At 38.0% G+C, this 26,180-nt stretch overlaps 4 protein-coding genes across 4 annotated transcripts; 3 read left to right on the top strand and 1 right to left on the bottom strand.

Moving 5' to 3' along the window:
- Positions 1–1,128: 1,128 nt before the first annotated feature.
- LOC124408473 (tektin-4-like) lies at positions 1,129–3,388 on the top strand. Its single transcript, XM_046885421.1, has 6 exons — positions 1,129–1,455; positions 1,739–2,048; positions 2,132–2,346; positions 2,435–2,657; positions 2,769–2,923; positions 3,016–3,388. The coding sequence occupies exons 1-6, from the start codon at positions 1,178–1,180 to the stop codon at positions 3,230–3,232; spliced, it is 1,398 nt and encodes a 465-aa protein (XP_046741377.1). The 5' UTR covers positions 1,129–1,177; the 3' UTR covers positions 3,233–3,388.
- Positions 3,389–4,008: 620 nt separating this feature from the next.
- Positions 4,009–6,536, top strand: LOC124409189 (tektin-4-like). Its single transcript, XM_046886631.1, has 7 exons — positions 4,009–4,218; positions 4,313–4,572; positions 4,835–5,144; positions 5,223–5,437; positions 5,532–5,754; positions 5,835–5,989; positions 6,323–6,536. The coding sequence occupies exons 1-7, from the start codon at positions 4,009–4,011 to the stop codon at positions 6,534–6,536; spliced, it is 1,587 nt and encodes a 528-aa protein (XP_046742587.1).
- A 1,715-nt stretch (positions 6,537–8,251) lies between these two features.
- Positions 8,252–9,060, top strand: LOC124408502 (E3 ubiquitin-protein ligase RNF181-like). Its single transcript, XM_046885468.1, has 3 exons — positions 8,252–8,310; positions 8,374–8,682; positions 8,792–9,060. Exons 2-3 carry the CDS (start codon positions 8,380–8,382, stop codon positions 8,924–8,926), a joined length of 438 nt encoding a protein of 145 aa, XP_046741424.1. The 5' UTR covers positions 8,252–8,310; positions 8,374–8,379; the 3' UTR covers positions 8,927–9,060.
- Positions 9,061–14,902: 5,842 nt separating this feature from the next.
- On the bottom strand, positions 14,903–25,596 carry LOC124408482 (zinc finger protein 48). The gene is made up of 6 exons (XM_046885433.1): positions 25,099–25,596; positions 23,601–23,759; positions 16,936–17,180; positions 16,371–16,639; positions 15,568–15,859; positions 14,903–15,336 (listed from the first exon to the last, which is right to left on the bottom strand). Exons 1-6 carry the CDS (start codon positions 25,237–25,239, stop codon positions 15,057–15,059), a joined length of 1,386 nt encoding a protein of 461 aa, XP_046741389.1. The 5' UTR covers positions 25,240–25,596; the 3' UTR covers positions 14,903–15,056.
- Positions 25,597–26,180: the final 584 nt, after the last annotated feature.

Genomic DNA, 26,180 nt, shown 5'->3' with positions numbered 1-26,180 from the left:
TCACCGCGAGGTCAAGATGTTTCCCGCGTGCAAACTGTCAGCCTGCCAAGCTTTTCTAAATACGACATAACACACTCTCGGCTGTCACATCAGTTGTCATAACGATATTAACAAAACGGTGCCAAGCTCACGCCGTCAGAATAACGGGGTGAATTGATCATGGCTGTTGAGCGCACGTGCGAGCATCAGGCTTGGGAATAGTATTCAAGCAGGGTCGATACGTCGAGGCCCTTGATTCCACCAGGTACAGTACCATCCTCGTTGCCAACGGTCGTTCCACCTGAAACACACCTTGAGTCAGTTAGTCTCAGCTCTGAGTTCTGCGGACGTATTAGTTTAACCAGAAAATCTTTGTCACTGTTAACTACGGATAATGTTGCAGCGTAAATGTTTAGATGACAGGTGTGCCATGGCTGCTACTGGAAATCTTCAGGAAGCATTGACAGTCCCGAATGACCAGAAGGGATGTCCAGTCACCGAACCGTGCCCGGATGGGCCAACGAGAAATTATTCGGTAGGTAAACATACGAAATCTTATAGATCGTTTGTCAATGGTGCCCAAGTGTTGGAAGTATTTTATTGTTACGGATTCAAGGAAAGGTGCAAGCGCTTGACTTTAGGAGTACTTGCAGTTAACTTTGTCCTCAGGACATGGTGATCCGATAATCACCGTTCACTGAAAATGGGTCGATGTATATACTGTCCTAAATTTATATAGAAGGGTTGCTGGTCTAATGTCTTCAAAACAATACCGTATTACCAAATATGATTGTTATATAACTCCGATGACAATTTTTGGTTGAGTGGTATTATCAAAATTCAACATAAGATTCTTATTTCTCAGTTCCACCTTAAATCTCAAGCCTAATTAAAGCAAAGTATGTAATGAATAGAGTTACAGGTCACTATTTGCACGAAAAGCATAAACTTGTCTTCATTTCTGTCGTGCAATATTTTAACTTCCCGATTTGAAATTATGTTTTTTTTTTTTTTTTTTGTATCGAAGTATTGTCTAGGAGCCACGATATCCCACGAATACAATTGATTACGGAAAACACGGGTTCAATTCCATTGAAATTAAAATGACTTTTACTTTTGAGAGTGTGATACCTGACGAAATCTTATACTGATCATTCCACTGTATAATTTATAGTCACAACCCACCGATTCTTGCCCAATGATGGATTTCCTGAAAGGTGAGAGTGGCGGTGATGGCGAAAGACCACCTCTTTACTTTCCGCAACCCGAAGATTCTGTGCCAGCGAAATCAGACGGCGAAATGGGCACGATGGGTCCTTGGGCAACTGGACGAACTGTCTTTACACCGCAAGGTGGTATTACTGGCTTGAGACCGATCTGCGATCGGTATTCCATAACGCAGTTTAGCCCTGGGGAATGGAGGTCGCACAACCAGACCTTCTTCCAACAGTCGAACAAAATGATACACGATGCCCAGTGAGAATATGAAGTTACCTGCTCTCTCTCTCTCTTCCCTTAATTTTTTTTTATGTCTATCTATTTTATTTTCGTGTATCTACCTTTCTCCTGCCTATATATACATTTCCCAATATTGCTATGGTGAAATAAACTCTATCTATTTATCTATCTCTACTTGGTACGTTTAGTGGATCTGAACCTAAGCGCATGTAGAATAAAATGATTTTGAGCGATATTTTGTGGTTGTTAAAATGAATGATCTGAAAAGTAATTTTGATCTCGTTGTTCAATAACTATACAGATTGTCAGCATATAATGGTAAGAATAGCATACAGCGGGTATTCAAAGAATCAGACGGTCAGCAACAGGAGAATAAAGAACGGTTGATGAAACGAGCCGGTGAGGTGTTTAAATGGAAAAGCGAATTGGAACGAGAACTGCAGTTGATGGCGGAGGAAATAGATCTACTGGAAGTGGAGTATCGACGAGTGAAAGCGTCTTTGTCAGTTTTGACTATTCCAGAATCGATTGCCGGGGAATTCCTTCAGCTAAGAGCGACGCGATTGGAGCCTGATCTTGTTCGTGACGATGTGGATGCAGAACTGATAAAAGTATAACTTTGCTATCTCCTAGAATTACTCGCCCTGAAAGGTCTGACCATAAATTCTGAACCTGAACATTACCTGAACTTTAGGAACTTGGCCTGTGCACTGAGATCAGGGAACTTCTGGGCAGAACTAAAGAACAGATCGAGAGGCAAGCCCTTGAACTCAAGGCTGCAAAGACACGAGTCGAGTTTGACTGGACCGATAAAAAAGATGCCTATGAAATAGACGCCCAATGCATAGGGCTGGCCAATGATTCTCCCTTGATTCTATGGAAAGCTGGTGCTGCAAGAATTCCAGGCGAGTAAGTCTAGAGTCCAACGTTAACGGTGCCATCTCAACTCTTAATTTTTCGGTAAAAGATGTACTGTAATTACCTATTTCTCTCGTAGGCAATCAACACCTGCTGGATACGAGCACATGACCCGTGAAGCCCTCGCCCAGGCTGAAACAACCCGGCAAAAATCAGCGACTCTGCGTTCAACGTTAGACTCAATTTATGTGAACTCAGTTCGTGATCTTCGCACTCAAGCTGATCGAGTCGACGCAGCCTTGGCCCAAAAAGTTACCGTAACTCAGCAATGCTGCGAACGGCTTGAAAAGGAATTGCTCAGGGTGAGGATTTGATCAATTGATTTATACTGGGAGGATTCTTCGAGAATTAAGGAATTTTCAAGGAATTTTTAAGTTTTTGAAACACAATATTCGTTTTTATGTTTCCCCCAGTGTCTTTATGAGATCTCTAAGGTCGAGGATTCTATCCAGAATCTAAAGGATTCCACCAGAAATCTTGACAATACATTAAAAGTTGCCCAGAGTCGTTTGGATAACAGATTACTTCGACGCAATGTTGAAAGTTGCCGCGATGTGCCACAATTTGGGTAAGCGTAGCTATAACTGCAACTCAATTTATTGCATGGTCTTTGAGACTAGATCGGTTTCTCAAAAAACTCACATTATCGTCGGTTTACAGATTAATCGAGGAGGTGAAAACGCTGGGGGAAAACATAACGATGATGAAGGGTCAGATAGAAAGAGCGGAACAATCGCAGATGGGATTAGTCAAAGCTCGCGGCGATTTGGAACGTGAGATAATTGTGAAAAGGAAATCACTCTACATGGATCGTGATCGAGGACAACTCTTGCGTTCTTTTTATCCTTCAGCGGTGGCTCTGTCAGGACATTCCTGAGCCTGTGTTCTTGGGTTAAATGATTTTTGATAGAAGCCAATTTTATAGAATTTTTAAATACTTTTTAGGATTTTGTTGATTTTTTATATACCAATGTACTAGATATACACTTACTTGAATAGAACTTTTATTTGATGAATGAAAGACGTAATGTATTCTCGAATATCTCCTTTATTATCTAGCCTCTGTTGACTTTCGTTCCATGTGTAGTCACCCTTGATTTACATACCAAACCTTGAATCGTCTGTCACCGGAATGTGTGTAGTGTGTTCTGTGCGAAAGCTTGTGTTTTGCGGTAAATCCCTTGTACCTTTGTCTGCTCAAGTTGGTTTGGTTTAATCTGGCTAAGCTTTAGGCCGCACTGTTTCATTGTAGCTTTCATCCCGCCTTCAGTAACGTTTTCCAAAATAACAACTGATTCATTCGATAGCAAATGACACGATGAAAATCAATTTTTTTTTTATTCCTCACTCTGAACTTAGTCTCTAATAAGAAATTCGAGTTCATCGAAGTGGTGGAGGGTTATCTGTTATTCAGCCACATCGTACAATTCGTGTATTTTATCGAACTGATCAAATCATTGCTTTTCATTCATTGTAATTAAATCTAGAACTTACGTTGCCCGTTGATTGATGATTGCCCTTATTCCAATAGAGAATAAACGGTTTTGATATGTTCAGAGGCTTCAACATCGCTTTAACGTTGTAATAAGCACGAGTCATTTTATCAGAGTATCACTCTTCTTATTCAACATACAAAATTGATGCCTTGGAAAAATGTCTGAATCCAATAACTGCTGTGCAGCAAGAGACTTAGATGCAAATGCAGCCAAATCACATATGGACGAGTCCTTAAAGCCCACAGAACCACTTATTCAGCAGGTGATAGATACTCCTAGTGGCGATGGCATTACGGACACCAACATGCGTGTACCAGAAGGTTGTCCTAGGATAGATCCGTGCCCTGCAACAGCAGCAATTCAAACTGTATGTCATATCCACAAATTAGTCAGGGTTTAATGTTTCTTTGGGATTCATTCGTAGTAGTAATCACATAATGTAATCATAAAATAACTCACAGCAGAAATGTGAGACGGAAAAAGGTGATGGAGACAAAATTGCTCTAGAACGAGCGAAAAACACTCCACCAGGTCCTTTGGGCCCGGTACCAATAGGACAAGGAGAAAATGTTCCCTTGGAGTATTGGACGCCTTTGGGGGGTCTAACAGGAACTCGTCCGGCAGTCGAAAACTTTTCCTTATCACGATTCAGTCCCAATGAATGGAGTGAACACAATAAAAAACTTTCTGCTGCTTGTCATGATGGGATTCAAGTGGCGACGTACGATAATTTTCTCTGTTTCTTCCCTCTTGTCTTTTACTTGCTTGGAGATTATCTGGATTCTTTCACATTTGCAAGTAGTGCTCATGTGTGAATCCTTTCGCTAGCTTGATTGGACGATTAAAGTTAATTTCGCATTACCTTCACAATTCTTTGTTCAAACTCGGGACTTTTTTGATTAACTTCTCAAAACTCGTTTCCAATTTTGTAAAAGGTCTTTCGTTTCCAGCTACTGACACGAAAAATTTATACTCATTTCTAGGACGGCAGGATTTAATGCTCTCTGTAGCATATCGAGAGCCTATGCCGAAGCTGATAGAAATCAAATGGACAATAACATACGTCTCAGCGTGAGGGCTGGTACAATCCATCGATGGAAAGTAGAGCTTGAACGTATGATAGCAGAAATCGTTGAAGAAATCGACTTAGTACAAGAAGTAAGGAGAAGAACGATGCGAGCAAAGTCTGTATTGCAGGTAGTGGAAAATATTGGCAAAGACGTGATGCGCGTACGATGTTTTCGCATGGATAACGACCTCGTTCGTGATCAGGTTTCAGAAGAAGTGATCAAAGTACAGAAACTGGGTACCAATTCTCACATTTTTTTTAAAAAACTTGCGTGAAGTATTTATTTCCTATATTCATTGTAGGAATTATCATTGTGCGATGAAATTAGAGATGTGTACATAAGGTTATTAGATCAAATAAAAATGCAAATCGAAGAATTAATAACTGCAAAGCGGCGAGTGGAGTTTGACTGGTCGGAAAAAAAGGAAGCTTACGAAATAGAAACGGAATCAAGGGGACTAGGCAGCCAGTCTGATACTATTCTTTGGAAAACCGGATCAGTCAGAACCCCACCGGAGTAAATACTGCACGGATCAATACTTCCAAACAACCCTTTCATGATAACAGAAAGAATATAAATATAATAACCCAATAAAAACCTGCAATTGTAGTCAATCATCGCCATCAGGCTACGAATATTCAACAAAGCAAGTACTTGCCGAAGGACACATTGCAAAGCAAAGGTCAAGCACACTGCGAGTGAACGTCGATGCAATGATCGAAAAAGCAGTTCAGGATCTTCGTGATCAGGCGGACCGCGTGGATCTTACATTGACACAGCAAATTCAGCTACACGAGCAAGCCTTGAGGCGGTTGGAGGCGGAATTGTACAAAGCAAGTCGTTTTAACGTGTGATCAAGTTGCTACAATTTTTCAGTTGATTAAACTTCATTTATGCTGTAAAATCTCTACAGGACTTGCAGCAAATCTCGGACACAGAAACTCTGATCGATGGGATGCGCGATGCATCAAAAAAATTGGATGGTGCAATGAAGTGTGCCCAGACACGGCTAGACAAAAGATTACTTCGTCATGGTGTTGAAAATTGTCGTGACGTTCCTCAGTTTGGGTAAGCCAATCACTTTAAACAAATCCTTTGGTTGATTACTAAGGCCAACCAAGTACCTCCAGCTTCCATGTGTGTAACAGTAATCCACGCAATTATGATAGACAAACAAATCACCACTTGATATGCTTTACTTTGGAGGGTGGTTTTACCCCCTTAAACTGTTTAATGGCAGATAAAAAAAAATCGCGTCGCTTAGTTTTTAGTGTATATAAAACATATTACAAAAGGAATCAAATCGGAAAGATCGACCTGGGATACCTTATTTCTGAGTTCTCTACTATTACTTTCATTTGTATTGGACCCGTGATTTTATGTTACCGTATATATACGCAGGCTTATTGAAGAGGTGAAATCACTTTCCGAGAGCGTGTCTGCTACTTTGGGACAGTTGAAGCGAGCAGAGGATTCGACCAGCAGTTTGATACAGTCAAGACGAGACATAGAAAAAGAAATGGTCGTAAAACGAAAATCACTTTACGTTGATCGTGAACGGTGTCAATTGCTTCGGACCTTTTATCCTTCATCTCAAGCTCTTTCCGGTAATTGAGCGACTCGGATTGCGCATACATTAATCTTTAGCGCAGAATACTTCAATGGCGGTAATTGAAGATAGTCTTATTGTTGGAGTCTATTCCGCACGAGACGTTGTGCTGCAGAATTAACATAACACATTTAGACGTAAAGCTATCTGTACGTTACTTTTTATATGGTGCACTTACGTTTTGAAGAATCTTTAATTTTTACGGATTTCAGTAATAAAATAAAGTACGTTTTTCGTCGAAACAGTCATTTTGAATTAAGATAAAGGTCTCAGTCATCTGTTAGTACTTCATTATACTCATGAAGATAAATAATGAGCACTTGTTGACCAGGTCTTTTCATGTTTTTTTTTGTCTTCTATGTTTTTTGCTTTGTTTTCCACTCCTTCTTTCTTCCAGTCTTAATTCTCATGATTCAAAACTATGAGTCATGCTGAGAAATAAATAGAGATGGTCGTTTTTAAGAGTAGTACCATAATATACCGAATTAAGTTACATAAAAATTGGGAATCCTAACCGTCTGATGCTAAATGCAACCGCATGAAATCCCTCTCACATACATACACGAATAACAATATGGCGAATACGCGTAATGAAAACCGTCTACATGTATAATATTATTGTCGTTAAAAAAAAATGCTGAATTTGAAACGTTCGTCAGTATATAGCCAATAATTAATAACGACACGTGTAATAGGAATCGAAAATTGTACATATGTGTATAGTTGACGTAAGATTGCTAATTTTGAATACTTCACTGGACTGTCCTGATTTGACAAATTCGATACTTAATCAGTTTCAAACAGAACGTAATTGAAAGAAGATTAAGTTTAACGTGAGATGAAAGTTTGAAAAAAGTAACTTTTATTCTGAAATATTGAAAGTCGTTTATATCGACTTGTTTTCACTTACTGACACCCAAGTCGTTTAGCCACTCACTTCTGTATGTGCTGGAAGGCTGTGACATAGTCATAACCACTACTGATGTAATGTATGTAGACGTTATGATTGAAAAGTTGCTGGATTCCCGTTTTCCAGTGTTTGGAACCCTCGTTTGAAATTTCCACTAACGAACGGCCAGAAGATGGCGGCTCACTGGAGCATTTCTATGAGACGATAACTGTCTAGCTGATGTGGTAGATATAGAAATGTATCGAAAATATACGTATACACATAATATATGGTAATTAGTGATCATCGAACTATAATATTTGGATATTTGTATCCTGTGCAGCCTCTAGATGGCAAATATATCTTCAGTTTTCTGGCAATTCGTTGTGGCGGGAACTTTGAACAAACTGCATATTTTCTTTTTCAATCCTGTAACGAGAACATTTTATATTTTTAAACACCTTAGAATTCATGTCATATTCAAATAACTTGTTTGCCGAATATTAAATGCTCGCGATTCATACTTCAAATTTAAAATTTGACAAACACATGACGGAACCAATGAAACTGCGAGACAAGTTTGTCACGTATTAAGGCCGATTTTCAACGAGCACATTCCCACTTTACCGTGAACATTCTACTCGCATTCTACTGGTTGAACATCCTCATTGGTATTGATTGTAAACCAGCTTCAGGCTTGAATTTACTCAACTCCTATCGATTATGAAGCATTCTGAAAGTTGCGTTGCGATGTCAGTGCTATAATCTCATGTTCCGTGGCGATGACATTGTCTAAAAGTATATAATATAATAATCCATGCGCAATGACAAGTGCCTGTATTAACAAATGTCAAAAGTGAAACTCATCAGTGAAAGCTATAATTAATTAGAGGTAAGTTAAATGCAGTTGAATTATAAAAACTGACTAAGCGTATCGTTTGTTACACGTTATACAGCGAGATGTCAGACTACTTTGAGGAAATGGGTTGGACACCTTTGAGAGATGGAGAAGCGCCAAATCATTTTTTGCACATGGCGCGATTGTTGAGAGATTTTGGAATGTGGGAAGAGCTGGGACAAGGACAGCGACTGGCTCCTCCGGCTTCGAAAGAGGCAATTTCCAATCTGAAGGATGTTAAACTCGACGAAAATGCCCATCAGTGTCCCGTGTGCTTAAAAGCTTTCGACGCTGCTAGTTCAATTAAATCAATGCCATGCCGTCACTCGTTTCATAACGAATGCATTACACCGTGGTTAGAAAAGGTAGGCATTATCGAAGATTTGAAAACATCGACTATAAAAACAACATTTCTGTCTCACGAAGTTACTTCGATATCAGTACGATCGATACATTTGAATTCCATTGTTTCAGACCAATTCCTGTCCGTTGTGTAGATACGAACTGCCTACAGATGATGAAGATTATGAACTGTATAAAAAGGAGAAGAAACGTGCCGTGCAACGCGAAGAGGATGTTAAGTCTTTGCATAATTCAATGTTTTCTTAACGATTCTTTTCTGAATAAATGCATTTGCGACTTTGCGTATGCATATTATTTCATGAGAGACGAAAATTTGTATGTTTCAGGGCATTATAGGGTACAATGTTTTTGTAAAATAAAATTTGTAAAGTTAGCCAATATATTTATGCGATTATTAGTCTGTTAACATACCCAGGCAGCACAAAACTTGAAGGCGTCGAAATGACGTCTTTTGCGTCCAAAAGATATCTTCATACCTAAAAGATGTCCTTGGTGTCTCATAGACGTCAGAAAATGGCGCATAAGACATCCTTTAGACGTCTTTTTGACGACTTCAAGTTTTGTGCTTTCTGGGTACTTAATGTTTATATTATATATTTGATGCACTCCTTGGTTTCATTTTACTCCGCGATCGTCAATAGCTATAATAGGTATAATTTAATTACCTTTGAAACAGTGCAGAATCAGTTTTTTTCATGACGATTTATTGCAATTATAGGTATATGTATATTGTATAATACATACGAATCTTGTAATTGCGATCCTCCATTTGATTTGTCACTGAAACTCAATGGAAAACCTGAAAACAACAAAATCAGAATGTTTTAAAACAAGTATTTCAATTTTTCGCCGCTTATTCACGGTGTTATTGTTTTAGACCTTCTAATCTTTCGAACTCATAGTAAAACACGCATAGCACAATAAATTGCGAACTTACTACGCTTTGTTATTGCTTGCTTTGCGAAGGCGAATAGAGAAATCGGTCATTTTTGAAAAGTTTATGCTACGATCACAAAATTAAAACATCACGAACCTGTAACCTGAGAAATATTCGTCACTGGTTTGAGATTTTATGATTTAATTATTTTATGGATTAACTTTTCATCTTGTACAACACTAAAATCACACCTTCAGAGTTGCTTGAATTTTTTGATCATGTGCCATATACGTTTACACAATACAAAAAAAATCATAAAACCTGATGACTTACTGTGGGAAGTATAAGAATTGTACTGATAAGTTAAGTGCAAAAAAAGATAAAAAATTAAGTATAAAAAATCATAGCTTTTCAAAAGGTGATTAATTTTAACGCCATGTACAGTTGATTCTAATATTCAACGGCCGTTAAGTACCAATGAGAAAAACTTTTGATAACATTTAAGATATGAATGAAAAAATGTTTTGATCTCGGAAAAAGTTATCGAAAACTCTGCCCTTGGAAGGACTTAAAAATAGCCGCCGGACCCATTGTAAGAAAAATTTAGAACTTCACTAACAAACACTGAATAGTTTAAACACATTGCTACGCTGTTGATTTTACGCGTTTTATCTTTGAACAGAAATCTTTTTTGTAATAGTTACATTTTCAGAGATGGTCTTACCTATTAGAAACTTATTGGCATGTATGTCGAAAATATTCTACACAGTTTTCAATATTTTTTCTCAGATAGTACATCTTTCTCAATATAACCGAAAACCCTAACACTTTGACAGTAGCAAAAATCAATTCTCTCAACAAAATTGCGTGAGACTTGATTTTAACTATGTTTTTCGACTATAAAATGAAGCAAGAAAAAATACACAGCTTATTCTGTAATTCCTTCAAGATCAAACTCTTAAGGGAGGACTGCAGTCAAATTTCAATAACGTTGAATTTTTTGTTTTTGAAATGTCTAAAAAACACGTGATCAAAAATTCCTTCCAAAAAAATTTAGATTATGGTAGTATGTGTCCTGAAAACAAATTTTAATCTTCTGCAATGAAAGTAGTATGGACAATGAACTTCAGTCAAATTATCTGCGAAAAATTGCTTGCAGATACACTTTCATTGCAGAAGATTGACATATTCTTTTCAGGTCACATACTACCATGATCTAAATTTTTCTGAATGAAATTTTTGATCACATCTTTTCAGTCAATTCAAAAACAAATAACTCGATATTATCGAGATTTCACCGGAGTTCTCCCTTAAGGAAATGCCCCAGTCGATTTCGATGTTGTCTTAGGTATCTTGATATATCGAAATCCGCGTATCTCGAGAGCGAAAAAGGGCTTAACAGCCCCATTCAATACACAATTCTAAACGAAAAAATTCCAATAAATTTTCATCTGACGTATAAATAACGAAGTGGCACGGATTCTCGAAATCGCAATATTAAAATCGTAAAAGTCATGCCAATTATTTCCAAAGCTGATTTCCAACTCTGATTACAAATGTCATGTTATTTTATATATTTTATTTATAAAGGTATAGGTATATGAGTATACATTGTATGTTATGGTTATGGCAGTAATGTACCAACTCTGATTAGCTGCATGTGACATTAACGGTATAAAAGTAGTCTAAAACAGCTGCTAGAGGCAGTGGCGTCAAATGTTCACTCCTGACAACACCAAACAGCATCAAATAATCTATCCTAACTTATTTATTTATCTGTGTAATAGTAGCAGTGTAGTAATAGTAATAATGTTTACGCCATTGTGCCTCCTAACGTGCAAGTCAAAATTATATGTAAACACATAATTAATATACATATACAATACATAATTATCATGTCCCAGAGAGAAGGCACTATGCGCAATAAAGAAGGAAATAATTCGAAACATTACTCGTTCATCAATGTTTCCAATTTCAATCTCTTTTCGTTTCATTATGTGGGCCTGGTCATTTTTCTCTGTATTTTCAATAAATTTTTTCCATCTTAGCCGATTCAAATTTAAAAACATCACCGCCGTAACCAATAATTACAGTACCGTACCTCGAATGCGCACCACAAAATTTATTCTGACTGGTCCAAAGCCATGTAATGTGCAAATTCGAAACGCCACTATATCCTTGAAGTGGTCAGAATAAATTTCGTTATGTTTACAGTACATTGTGAGTAAAAATCGAATGGATACATATATAATTGAATATGTTACATAATAACGAAAATAAAATGATAGAAAACAAAGAGATCGATCAATTACCCATATCTGTACAAATCGTAACAACATTCGTTTACAAATGAAAGTAAATATTCGATAATTTTGAATACTATCAATTACGAATAATTACAGATGGTTAATTGCATATATACCATAATATGCACTTTCTTAAGTTTCGGGCCTCATAGTTGAATCAAAAACCTTGTATAAGATAAAAAATTTCAAAACACGTTTCATCGATTGTTGTGTATTCTCAAAGACTTGACAACATAATGTGCATATAGGTATAGCTATATTAACAAGGAAATCAAAAATATTTAAAAGTTTGCGATAGGTTCAACACATAATCTCAACAGAAATTATAATGACACCAAAATCGATGAAAGACTGTTTTTTAGTATTTTTTTTTTTTTTTTTTTTTTTTTAATATAGTTATCTCTCTGGAGGAAGGTTTTTCTTACAAATCTACATTTTCGGTCTCATTAGCCTATCTATAATGAAGAAAATAATAGTAATAATAATAAAAATAATTACAGATCGTTACAATCAATAGTCAGTCAAATTTTTGGCTAAGTCAACAAGTATAAAAACAAGATAATAAAAGTGTAAAACGTTAATAAAATAACACGTGTACAAAGGAGGCACAGTAAAACTCAACACGCTCTCTGTTCCCTCAACTAGAATAAATCTTACATGTGTATGAATATGTATGTATGCATCTAGACAAGACTAAGTAAGCGCCATTGAAGCTACATCAATTGCGGGTTCCAAAATGTGTGAATCTATTATCCCCAGGAGTGACCACATATCTCTTTCTGTTCAGTTGCACGCACTGGGTCTATCAGACCCAGACAACTTTCACAAAATTGGGTCTATTTGGATGTTCATTCTTCTAAATAAAAGAGCAGACTGCAGTTAAAAAAGCTTCTGTGAAAACGAAATATGATTTCAATTCGTAGTTTGCCTAAGAAAAGCGTTTAAGTAGATGGAATGTTTCACTAAAGGAGAAAGCGAGTTTCGCACTGCTAAATAAAAAAAAAAAAAAATCATAACTGGAAGTACTTGAGATCATTTTCATTTCTTCAAAGATTCTAGAAGAGGTAAAGTGAATTTCTTAATTTTCAATCGTTACCAAAAAAAACCTCCAGAATCTGAGAACACTAGGCCATCTTGTGCATTCTTTCAATGTGCAAAGACCAAAAATTTTTTACGCGGCTAGATATCTAGATACGACACAGTGCGGCAACGCTGCGATACTATGAAAAATAGAGTTTCAATCAAATCGTACGAACTTAACAATAAAGTAACTTACGATGAAACACCAGGCCGCATGGAAATGAATAAGTAAAAATCACTAATCCCATCAGAATAAAACGAATCTAATCCTAAAAACAAGCACAACTTTTTGGATCTCTTCAAAATGTTCAAAGCTTTTGAAAAATTTCTGCCTATCTGTTTTTACTACTTTCTCACTGTTAATGCATAAATTACTTTGTCAATAAATTTTTATAAATCAAATAATTCTTCAGTGAATGTTTAATTCACCTCTGAATACCATTCTGAAGGTTGAAATGAAAAATCACGATAAGAACTCAACAAGATACTAACTACAGTCGAGTAGAGGGTGTGAAGTTTCTTTAATCAAAAAAAAAAAAAAAAATTACGTGATATAGCGTTAGTCTCGTGACGTAATCGCGGAAGAACAAATTCTATTATAAAATGATAGCAATGCTAAAAGCATTACGAATAACTTAGATTATGTTACGGCTATAAAATAATTACGAGTTTGAATGTCAAGGCTGTCAATAATTTGCAGCGGCGCTTTTCACGAACGTATTGAAACTTTCAAAAATTCTGCTATTAGAGCAATAAAATAGCAGAAGTAGAGCAAGTAATTTTTATTGGTGGGAAACAGAGAATATTATAATTAGTCGGTAGTCCCATCTTTGAGAAATCCGGAAATCAATCGAAAACTAAATTGTTCAAAGATTAAGTCAAAACAATTGTTACACCGTAGATTTCACGCAGAAGTTTGCATTGGACAGTATCTCGACTATTCTATATGTAAAGTTATCTTATTACAATACTTTGATATGCTAGTCGCTCATTCAATCCACTGTGCAACGTAAAAAGTATACATAATTTGTGACACATGAGATAAGTTATGTTAGGGTGTGAAGAGAGAAAACAATTCTCTATCGCAATTTTTGTAATTCCATCCCTCAAATCCGCTACTTCGAATTTAAAATTGAACTTATCTGAATCTGAGGCACGAGATGCTTCAGTCGAGTTTTAAATTTCTCAGTTTCATCTTCTTATTTTTGTGTTTAAAATGTTTTTTTTTTCAACGACCAGTAAGCTCACAAGAAATACAAAACATCATAGCTGGAATTTTCGGGTTTATGATTATTTTTGAGCAATTTATTGAACTCTATGATTTTTCTACCAAAGATAACAAATTTTTGGAGATTCAACGTCTGCACATTTAAGGTTCGAAGTAAAGAATAATTCGACACCCTAACACAAGTTTGTCCGTCAACGTCTGTGTATGTGTGCGCGTATGTGTATGTGTATTTATAATTATGTTGCGACAATATTATACAACTGGGTATTGTATCAGATATACCTACTATAAATCGACGAACTGAAATACCACGAGGTATAATGCCTAAACCAATAACTACAATTACAAAATAGGCTGACCTAGATAGAATATATTTACAAGTAACTCAATCATAACGCGGGAAGAGAGTTCTTTTACACATCAAATATACTGCAAATATATAAATTGCTCTTAATAATCATGCAAGTTATACAAAATAGACATGCGACTCCTCCTAACCAGATATCTCCGAGCAATGTATATGTACGTATATGTATAATATGTATATGTATATCATATTTATATGTATTTATATATACCTATATGTATAAATCTAGTTTGCGGCTAAATTACTCATACGCGACTTTTAAAGAATCATGATTTAATCGGCCGCTGAAACTGAGTAAGACCGACCGCACGATCCAAGTTAACATAATTAAAATTATTATTCACTGTTACATATCTTCGATTAATAATAAATCCATGACACATAGGCACTAACGTTTCGATCACCGATTACCGCGTGATGTTATATCAATCTATATGTCACATCGCCAACGGTAGAGTCGAAAGTTTGCACTACGGTAAGACACGAATCGACGACTGGCAATGGTAGGTGGTGTGGTTCTAGCTACAGAGGCCCGAGGGGTCGACTAAGCCACGGGCGATCAGTTCAGCGGTAGCAGAGTCTGCACCCTGCTTACCACTCGAATGCTGGGATGGAGTCGGTTGTGAATGAGGCTCAAAATGCGAGCGAACATGAAACATGAATTCAGCTTTGTCCGTAAAATCTGTGCGGCACATCAGACAGAAATTTCGTTCAGCTGCATAAGGTTGCGGTGGCGCAGCACTGGCAGGAAAATATGGCGCGGCGTGCTGTGGTGGTGCTGAAGCCTCAAGATGAGATCTAAAATTTGTGTGGAAATCGGTGTGAACTCTATTCGAGTATCTATTCGATATGAGATATGACAAAAACTATCAAGATTTTTTCGTTCAATATACGAATTTTTACTTTACTGTTCACAAATAACACAATTTTTCAGCATAAAACTTCAATCTGACTTTCAACGACTTTTTGTTTGCTAGTAACTATTTCTTAGATGGAACATCAACTTTTAAAATCTAACCACTTAATTACCTTGCATGCTGCATCCATTCCTCTCTGGTTGCATGAGCCCTTCCGCAAAGTTCACAAGCCCAACTGACAGGTTCAATTTTTGGTTTTTGAATAGAATCCTGACGATTTTGATGCTGTTGTTGTTGCTGCTGTTGTTGCTGCTGTTGCTGTTGTTGCTGCTGCTGTTGTTGTTGCTGCTGTTGCTGCTGATCCGAGTTCGGTGCAGTTGGAGTTGAAAGAGGAGTCACACCCGGTCTATGTCTCAGTTTATTCATGTGTATAACTAACTTGTCTCGTCTCGCAAATGCTTTGCCTACAATACAGGTGCAGAGATTCGAAATTCAAATATCATTTATACAATTAGTTTGAAATTAAAATATTCATTTGCTTCAATTGCTAATCAATTCGAGTCAAATAAACACGTTTCAAAATTATCACCGTAAGGAATATGGAAAACACAAATTCTAGAATCAAATTTTTCCATATACTGACATATCTCGAGTACAATTTTCAATCTTCTAGTTCAATAGTGAGTTTCATAGTTTTGTAAGGTGAAAGTAGATGGTAACATGATAATAATAAGCTTCGATACAAGTATTTTTTTTCTAAAGTAACGTTCAATAAATTCCTATGAGACACGAACAATTAGATACTTGGGGCGACAGAATTTGCTATTACAGCATATTTTCAATTCGAAAGTTTTAAATTTAGAGAGTATGGGAGGTATGTTTTTGCGTTGAGGATGAACGTCACATTCTCGAATATGAATACATAACAGCAATTAATGACTAATTGATAAATCTGGAAAAAGTCATCAAACTTACCGCAAACTTCGCAGGAATATGGTTTCTCACCAGTGTGTATACGCATGTGTATAACCAGTTTGTCTTTACGAGCAAGACCCTTGCCGCAAACTGTGCAAGCAAACGCTTTGACTGTAGGCTCTCCTGTATTTGTGGCTTTAGATGCATAGCCTGGTCTCGGACGTGGGGCCTGAGTGACCGTTGGTCCTCTAGAGAACTGTTGCTCAGTGGCTGTAGGAAATGCTGGCATTACGCCTCCAGGTCGCATTGCTGCAGAATAATCTGGTGACCTGTTTCAATATTTCAAAAATGATGATTTTTTCATGTCAGAATTTATTAGGTATTCCGTTTGAATTCAATGTAATTCGATTCAATCGTCAAATAGGTCATGAGGATGCATAAAATGAAGAAATTGACTAATATTATTTCATGATGATGCTACATTAGTTAGATTCAATCGTTCGATGAAAAAAAAAACACTCAATGGTTGAGTGTGGATATAAAATTTGGCCTACATTCACGTCATGCTGTATCTTTTTGAAATCCTACACTCTCTATTACGAGTTGCAAAAGTCGCTTGACATACCAGGTTCCAATGGAGCGGAGGACTCGGACACCGTCGTCGTATCCCAGTCCATCATCTGGGATGGTGAACGTGGGATTTGGTGGCTGAGGAGCAGCAGGAGGACCTGGACCGGCGAGTCTTGCTTGGGCTGCTTGCTGCGCCATGTGCTGTTGAACTGCAGCATGAGCAACCGCATGGGCTTCAACATACGCCGTACGTTGCTGTTGCTGCTGACTACCACCGGACATTTTGTCTTTTTCTGATACCTAGAGAAATGGGAAGTTAAAACCAACCTGGATTATTATTTGAGAATTCAGGAGTTTTATTTGAAAACGGTTCTAGGATAAGTTGCAAAATTGAATTCTGTGATGCATACTAGGTACACAAATAGGGAATGACGGGATTTCTAATCTCATGAGTTACCGCTTCTTTATCATCGTTAACAAGACGGACTAGTTCAGGGTTGACTATTCTTCACTCGAAATCCGTGATCGTTTGGTAAAATAGGTTGAAAAATTAAAAGGAAATAATTACAAGACAGAAATGTTATTTTTGTGTCATTTGAATCAATACGATGACGTTGATTTTACACAAATTTTCGCATAATCCGGTTGCGGTTGAAATTGACAATGTTATTATAAAGGATGCTGATTTTTGGGCAAAAGCGTTATTTTGCAACGTCAGAATTGTCTGAAATTCTAATTTACTGAATTCAACCTCGTTACTTTCAAATAATATCAAATTAGGTCTGACTCTTGTAGTGACCCCACCCCCAACAATCTTACATTGCCAAGTTAATAATCCCGTTATAATTCTCGTTTACGATTTTAAATAATTCAGAAATCGAATTTATTTTCCTTTTGCAAATAAAGAAGTTCAATATTCAAATATCAATTCTCCATCTCAGGTGATTCGATAAATAAATATCAATTTCATAACTGACTAGATGCGAAAATCGTTTTCATTCTTACAATTAAATTGATAAATCAATCTGTGGGATAAATGGTCCTAATTGTTAAAGTCGAAACAAGCCTCCCGAGCGAGATAAATTTTCCGGTATGATAAAAAACTGAAGAAAGTGTAACCGGCTGTACAAGCTCCGTAAAAGACACAAGGCAGCGCGGGTGGTCCATCGTTTGTTCGATCAGTGGCACACCGATGCAATGCGTTGTGTGATGCAACGAACAACGCGACAATTTTCACTCTCAAGCCTGCACCCACACATTTTTCGCGAGTTCACACACGCGATATGCAACCACGAATTTATGGCTTCAGTGTTTGGGCACGAAAGCTCTCTGTTTGAGATTTTCTACGCAATTTTTTGTTATTTCTTCACGTTTATCAATGTTGTTAGGTAAAACGAAATTAATTCGGATTTCAAAATATCTGCATCACATAAGACAAATGGTTGCTCGTGCGATGTTTGTAAAAATTTGCCGTATTATTAAAAATACGCGAGTCCAAACGTTTCGAAGGACTAATCTATAGTGTTTATTGTTCTTTACTGTAAAGTTTACAAGTTTAATGGGCGTAATATATAACGGCCTGTTATAATAATCTGTTTTTATTATTGTTGACGGTCGAATTTACGCTGGTTAATTAATTCATAAGATAAAAACAATTAAAACACAAGATTGTAAACGGACGTTCGTGAATTCGGGGGTAAAGGTTATATATTCCATATGCAAGTGCAGCTTTCCAAAACCTTCGCTAGAGCTTAAGTGGTTAATTTACAGCCACACATCTGGTCCCCGAATGTTTTCTGCTAACTTTTGCTGAGTCGTTCTGCAGTTTTGTATCCGTATTTTGTATGTTCAACCTTTCAAGTACACAGCTGAATTTTTCAACCACGTCCTCGTCGTTCCGATTTACAACTCGTGTTCTGTATTCTTTCTACCCTTTCCCATAACTTCGGTTTCCTCAGAATTTCAGATATTTTTTAGTTTTTCATATTTCCCTCAATCGGAATGGACTTGTTCCCTCCGCGCAAGGAGTTCACGTGACATTCGAAACCAAAGCAACACAAGGATAAACGTGACCAGCAAGTATCCATTACAAAGGGATTTTAATATGGCATAAGTGCTTTAGAACTCGTTTTAAAAGAAAAATGAACAACGAAACTACGGAAATGAACAAACAGGCGGAAAATATCGATTCCAAATTAAGAACAAAACATTTTTCTTTCCATGTAACAACAACTTAACACTTGGAGAAATTGGAGAACCAGGTTGCTCCAATTGTAATTTACAAGTTGGTTCAACAAGTTGGTTAATGCCTTTCTTAGCGTTATACTTTTGTTGTAACAAAAGCAGATATTGTCTACTGGCCTTTTCACCTATACTTATAAATTTATAGAAGGATATAAGCAGAACCTCTGCGTTAGTGGTAATTGGAAAATAGTATTGTCGAAAATCAGAGACAAAACTTTGAATATCATAAAACGATACATATCCGATTTTTCTATTCAAATTCTAGCAGAGTTGTAAGAAAAACTATATCAAGCGTTAAAACGTACCTTGACACAAAGTTTTCGAATCAAAGAGAAGCAGATGAGATAGAAAAAACGTTTAATCTTATAACATCTGACCTGTTGCTAATTGTAAATCGATTTCACTGGGCTTTGGGTCCGTTATAAAAGTTTTCCACACGATTTATCGAAACTTGGTCTACACCGGGTGGTCATAAATTGCACAATCTTCCACACGATTCATGAATATTCCCATTCTAACCGTTCGCCACGAGAGATTCTATACTGTTAGTAAAGATGACGAATTCTCACGGAACAAAGAGACCAAAGTTGTCGAAACTACAACCACATCGAAGTGTCGAAGTAAACCAGAGTTTCCTATACAACCGAGCTTGGTCTCCGTATCTCCTCAGCCGGTCTTGCACACTCTCGCCTCCCTCCCACCCTCTCACTTTCCTTACTTCTCCCTACCTTCCCGCCCCTTCCCATTCCATTCCATTCCATTCCATTCCTTCCCAGCAATCGCCGGTAGGATAATCCCCCGAATCCCCTGACGATGGCTTACCGAAATTATTCAGACGAGATACAGTTCGGTTGCTCCAATAGTTTCCTCCGTCCTGTAAAATCGTCGTTCAAGAAACGAAGCAGCCCTAAAAGCAGCGGGAACGACAAGTAGAATCTCTCCTCTTCGCAACGGCAGTAATACGTTCGTTAAAAATGTCGGAAAAAGATGAATTGTCGAAAGAGTGAAGCGCCTAGCTCGGTGATGTTCGTGAACTCAAAAGCGGGAGGCAGCCGAGGTTCGCCTCGACGGTGCGTCGGCCCGCCGACCTTGACACTGACATTGAGCGCGGATCGTCGAGAGGGGCAGCGAGATATCGGACGGCCTCCTCCTCTCTCTTCCCTCTTCGCTCTTCCCTCTTTTCGGGACGTCGTCCGCCTCCGAAGGCTCGATTTTCTGGATCACCCGAAGCGAGCGTGAGGAACGCGGAGTAGCAGGCGACAAAGGCGGGCCAAAAAGAGGAATAACAGGTTTTCTGCAGACCGAGGCAGGGTGGTGCTGCACCTGCGGCGTGCCGCGAGGATCTTCCGAAGAACACGCGACTCCGCTGCACTTTTAGAGTCGTAACTGCACCAGCCGACGGCCGGAACTGCACTCCAAAAACACACACTGCGGCATTGTTGGCTCGTCCTTTCTTCCTCTCGTCGCGTTAAGCAGAGGCGGTAGCAGCAGCAGCAGCAGCAAAACGCTAGTCACTTTCGCTCTCTATTCACGACGCAGGGCGCCGCGACGCGTCGATCAATACCAAACAGCGAACGACGGACGGACGATGGAAGGAAACGACGACGACGACGACGACGACGACGACGAAACGCTCTCGCTCTCGCAGCAACACTCTCGGTTATGGCGGTGCCGAGTAGAAGGGAAGAGGATTGAGGAATCGAGAGAACTGGGGTTGGGGTTGCGGTCCGAGGGGGGGATCCATCCTCGAGTCGAGATCCTTCGTCGCGCTCGCGCCGGACGTCGGGTGGGGGAATAACGCGACCCGACGAAGAACCAAGAACCCCGACGGTGAACCGAACCTGCAGGCCAACTGCAACGGGGATCTTGTTCCTTTATTCGGCTACGGCCCGTACCTACCACACGCACGAAACAGTCTCGTCAGTGCGGCATGTGCACGCTTTGTGCAGCTGTGTATATATGGGGCATTCCGTGCCAACTCGACTTGTCTCTGATTTTGTGGGAGCGATTTTAGATACGGGTGTGTAGACTCTCGAAATCAGTTTTTTCTACAAATTTTTACAATCGATTTGAATTGTCTACAAGTTTTGATAACGAATTGGTCATATTACAGATCGATGCGATTTAAAAATCTGAAATAATTATGGAAAATCATGTGGCGGATATATTAGTATTCTCGGTGTGGGGTTGAAATTCCAAATTTGAGAATAGTTCCGGAAGCGTCAGATTCCGAATTTTTGTGAAAGAGAATTTAAAAATTCGAAACATCGTAATTCTGAGTGATCGAAGATTTTCAGTTCTGTGAATTTCTAACTCGGTGAAATCTCACCACTTTGGTCTTATTTTGTTTTAGATTTTTGATATTTTTACGTTCGCAATTCTCGTCATTTCAATTTTCGGATTCTCTGATATTTTACACCCACTCGTTGAGTAAACTACACTGTGTGAGTAAATTTTATTTTCCGGAATTTTGCTCTATCGAAACTTATTTTTCAGAATTTCGCTCCATCGGAACTTGAATTTTCGGAATTTTGTATTCCGGAACTTTGTTGCGTTTTCAAAATTTGATTTCTTTACTGCAAGTTTCGCAGCCAAATAACTCGGAATTAAGCGTTTTCGGAACCTTTCAAATTCGGAATTTCAACCCCACCCCAAATTTTTGCGAATTTTTTCAGATTTTAGAAACCAGGCTAACCATGTTTTCGCTTTAAAAATTATAAACGAATCAAAATTGATTGAAAAAATTATTTAAAAAATCTAAATACCTTTCAGAATAGAAACACCGATATAAAAAATCGAAATCTCAATCGGACAGGTCGAAGATCAAACCCAGGTCGAATCGTTACGGAATGCCTCATATGTTATATATATTACTCCATTTACACCTCGCGTCATGACGTGAACTCATCGTTCACGGCTTTACTACGCACGTGTCTCCGCTGCGGATTTCCCTCTTAGCGATGCGTTTGCACTTTCTAATCGAAATAAATTTTTCACCATTTCATGACTTTTTTTTTAAATTTAGTTAAACTTTGAAACGGCGTTCGTCGATAATTAAAAGGAAAATTTCTTCTCTTGTGTAGCTTTGTCGCAACTCGAAACATACGCTTGGAAATTATTATTTCACTAGGTCAGAAAATAATATAACAGTTTAATCTGTCAATAAAAACTTTGCGTGTTGTTTTTAGAACACGGTTACACCATGCTCAAATATTTTTGGAATTTCGGCGGAATACTGTTATCTGATAATGTGCTAAAAATAGGTTTTTCTAAATAGTCCTAATGCAGCTATGAAACGAAAGAACAGCACCTATACCCGTACAGTTATTGCTTTATGTTTGTGACGTCGCACAGGATCAGATTAAATTAATCATCAGCCAAACGATCCGTACGAAACCCACAAAGTAGGTATAATTTTTTTACGAAAATGGAATTTGGTTATATTTTGATTAAAAAACTTTCCTGACTTTACCTGTTCCGTTGAAATGTGAGAATTTAATGTTTTTCTCGATCGAACGATGCGACCCTCTAAAAAAAACTTTCACGTATACATCCACCGACCTGCAGCCACTGTTCACATGCTCCCTATATTATCATCGGATACGAACAGGTGTATGTGTAAAACGTGTCAGGTATCGGTTTCGGCGGAGAAGCATATAATATATAAGCACGAAGTATGGGGATTATGTGCATACATATATATATATTGTATATATGTATATAAATATATATAAGTAGCGTCCGAATTCCGAGAGAGAAGAATATATGCCGGGGTTCGTTGGAAGAATAACAATATTTGTGTACCTGCTTGGCCCTCGATGATGTATTTTGAACGGTCGTTTTGTTAAAACCGGGATAATTATCGGTGCGATTACACTCATCCGTAAAACTCGGACTACACATAATTAATCTGCGATTGCAATATGCGATTGATGATAATTTGCTATCGAGTTAGTTAGTTATATCAGGTATTTTCGCCGCGCATGTTTCTTACAGTAGAAAATAAGAATGATGCTTTCACTGCAATGTGCAAAAACTTTTCTGCAAAAAACTATAATCCAGCATGGATAATTCAAGGGAAAAAAGATTACGGAAATGTAATACGCGGTCTCGTGTTGCAAATCAATTATTCAGAAGCCCGTGAAATCAAACCGCGCGGGATCTTCGATGCTGGCGTATCGACAAAAGAAATTAGATTCGCGTAAAGCTTGAACGGAGAAATTCGAATTACGTGAATCGTGTAATGAAGCTGAAGCCAGCAACCAGAGTTAGCAGCCAACTTTATGGAAATAGAAAAATGCAGATTTTCAATTCTATCCTCATAATTGTATAAAAAAGTATTTGGGATTCAAGGTATTTGACAAAATTTTGAATTTCGGACTTCACTTACTTATTCGAATGAACTTTAGACCGTTTAGCTACTGATTCTGGCCGCCAGCTTCAGCCACGTAATCATGTAAAATTCCATACGTGTACCTGGTTGTTGACTGAAGCGGCTAGCTGTTTTAAACTATCTGCATAATTCTTTAGCACAGTGTCAGTCGTCATGCAGCTTGCTCTGAACTCGTAGAACATGTCCAATTTGTAGAGGCACCGCTGGCAGATATTTTTTGGGAGAGCATCTTCTTTGGTAATCTGCGAAAAATATTTGGCAATTAGTTAAAGATATGAATGGTACGAGTGTGAGGTGTGAATATCATTTTCCACCATCGTATTTAATAGATGCGATAAGTTGAAACATTTCTAGACACTCTACGACCAGCAAATTTTCCACGACCACGAAACGTTGCACACATGCATTCGTGCGAAATGCAACGGTTGAGTACTCGACTCTAAGTGTAATTTATTTAGAGGTAAAAACGAAGTTATTTTATCTCAGGATTACTACGATTGGGATTCTCAAGACGTGTGAATGCATATTTCCAACTGCATTGTCTTGTTCCTTGTTTTTTTTAAAGCATGTGTATTCCAAGAAACAAAGACAAAGATACGAATTGAATTGCGTTTATGTAAACATACTTGAAATTATCTTTTTTATTTTCAACTAATTCACCTGCTGGAAATGTAAGATACAAGAAAAGGTTGATTGAACACAGGAAGTAAGGAGCTAAGTTCTCCCCAGTGCAAATTTTTTCAGATCTTCTATCAATTCTTCAGCAATTTTTTACAATTAATAGTCATTTCAATCTACGTTTTCTATTTTCACAGCGACGTTTTTTTTTTCTTTGCAATAAATTTTGCACACTATTTTCAGCATTGTGCTACGGTTTTTCCCTGCAGAAACAAACTTTGCCCACATTTTTCTACCGTTCTTTACAATTGATGTATGTATGTACACAACAAATGTTGACGTTTTTTTTTTTTTTTTTTTTTTTCATCGAATAATCATCAAAGTCTTTAGTGAATTTGTTTACAGATGCTTAGTTCAAAGATCGACTAGTTTATAAAAAAATTTACAGAGCAAACTTTCAGCCTAATTAACCTGACAAAATGAGAAAATTAATTCGAGATCAAATCATGATAAAATAAAACAAAACAAAACAAAACAATGATATTTCAAGCCAAATGCAAAGTCCGGTGTAATGTGGCTTTTTCCGCTGCAATACTTCGCACGCATTGCCAAATACTGTAAGCGATACGTGTTGGACAGGCGAAAATTGCGACTGCGAAGTTAGCAAATAAAAACAATCGCAGTTTCTTTCATCCAAAGGTTGTAAATACGACGAAACTGCTGCGGCAAACTGAGGATTGTTTTAAAACAGGAATAAGAATAAATTTTTAACGCGATAATTGACGGAGCAAATCCGTGACGGTGAAACAGGCTGCGAAATTCGGGAAGTAATTATCCTTCGACTTACAGGAAGACTGGAGGTCGTAGGTAAAAATTTAGAGATTGGACGGTTTTCGCGCAGTACAGAGTGATAATCTCTGCATTTACAATTGTCTCTGTACATGTAGGTAGTTATGTGCTTACCACAGCTGGTATGCAGGAACGAATTTTGAAGAGGAGCTGCCGCTGCTCGCCCTCCTTGTCGAATATCTGGAGATGGTTGTTACTTTTCAACGAGCAGAGCCGACAGAGTTCGGCGAAGTTGAAATCCTCATTCATTGTCATTGTTCGAGGGCGAAGGACTAGCCTGAATAGGTTAACCCCGCACGCAACGACACCGACACCGACTGTCGTCAGAGGTTCGAGGCGCGAAGAATCGCGAGCTTAGCCCCGGGGCCAAGCTTAGCTCACCACGCTAACGCGACGAGCCGTTGTTTCCCGTTTTATTTGAAACTCGGTGCGATTCGAGGGCCTCGATATACATAACTAAAGTACTAATTTCAAATGCGAAGAGTTAAACGCCGCCATTAGTGGCTTCTCTGCTTGGCCCCCCCTCCTCAGCCGGTTAGTTATCGAAATCGACATCGCCATCGCTCGAGTCGATCCATCGAATATCGAAATTGAGCTACCTGTTGTTACGCCTTCGGACTATTCACAGGTAGCGAGTGGGTGCGCGAATGGCGGGAAATTCAAAGCGAGTCATCGATTACAGGATTGTTTAAGACATTCCTCGTCGAGAAGAGATCGCGGGAGTGAGCGAAAATTTCTATAGTTAGGGAGATAGAAAGCTCCATTGTCACGGTTGATTTTTAAGCGTTCTTTGAGTTTATTTTTTCGCCACTGGTAGGTCTGGAGGCGAAAAGGTGGTCTGGAATTCAAATGCCGCGCCTCGCAAACTCATCGCCAATAGAATTTATCAGAATTCCATTCAAATTGAATGAGCAAATGTTCTTGACAAAAAGCATGTATAATTTGAAATTGATGGTCAAATAAGGATAGAGGCAAATACGGCGAGAGTACAAAATTCAATTATTCGTTTAAAAATTATAGTATACATATACGATTATCATTTTACAGTATCGTAATTTTCTGTGTAATACGGAATCAAATTTTTTACAATTAATACACAAAAAACGTTTTATCAAAGTATGATAGCACAGATCTACCAATTACGTGTACAATAAATAAATCAAAACTGATTTGGCATGCAGATCGAGTTCGTCTAA

Source organism: Diprion similis, chromosome 1 (genome assembly GCF_021155765.1).
Source record: "Diprion similis isolate iyDipSimi1 chromosome 1, iyDipSimi1.1, whole genome shotgun sequence".
NCBI lineage: Eukaryota > Metazoa > Arthropoda > Insecta > Hymenoptera > Diprionidae > Diprion > Diprion similis.
The sequence above is the reverse complement of the archived record's forward strand: the minus strand, read 5'-3'. Positions and strand labels throughout refer to the sequence as shown.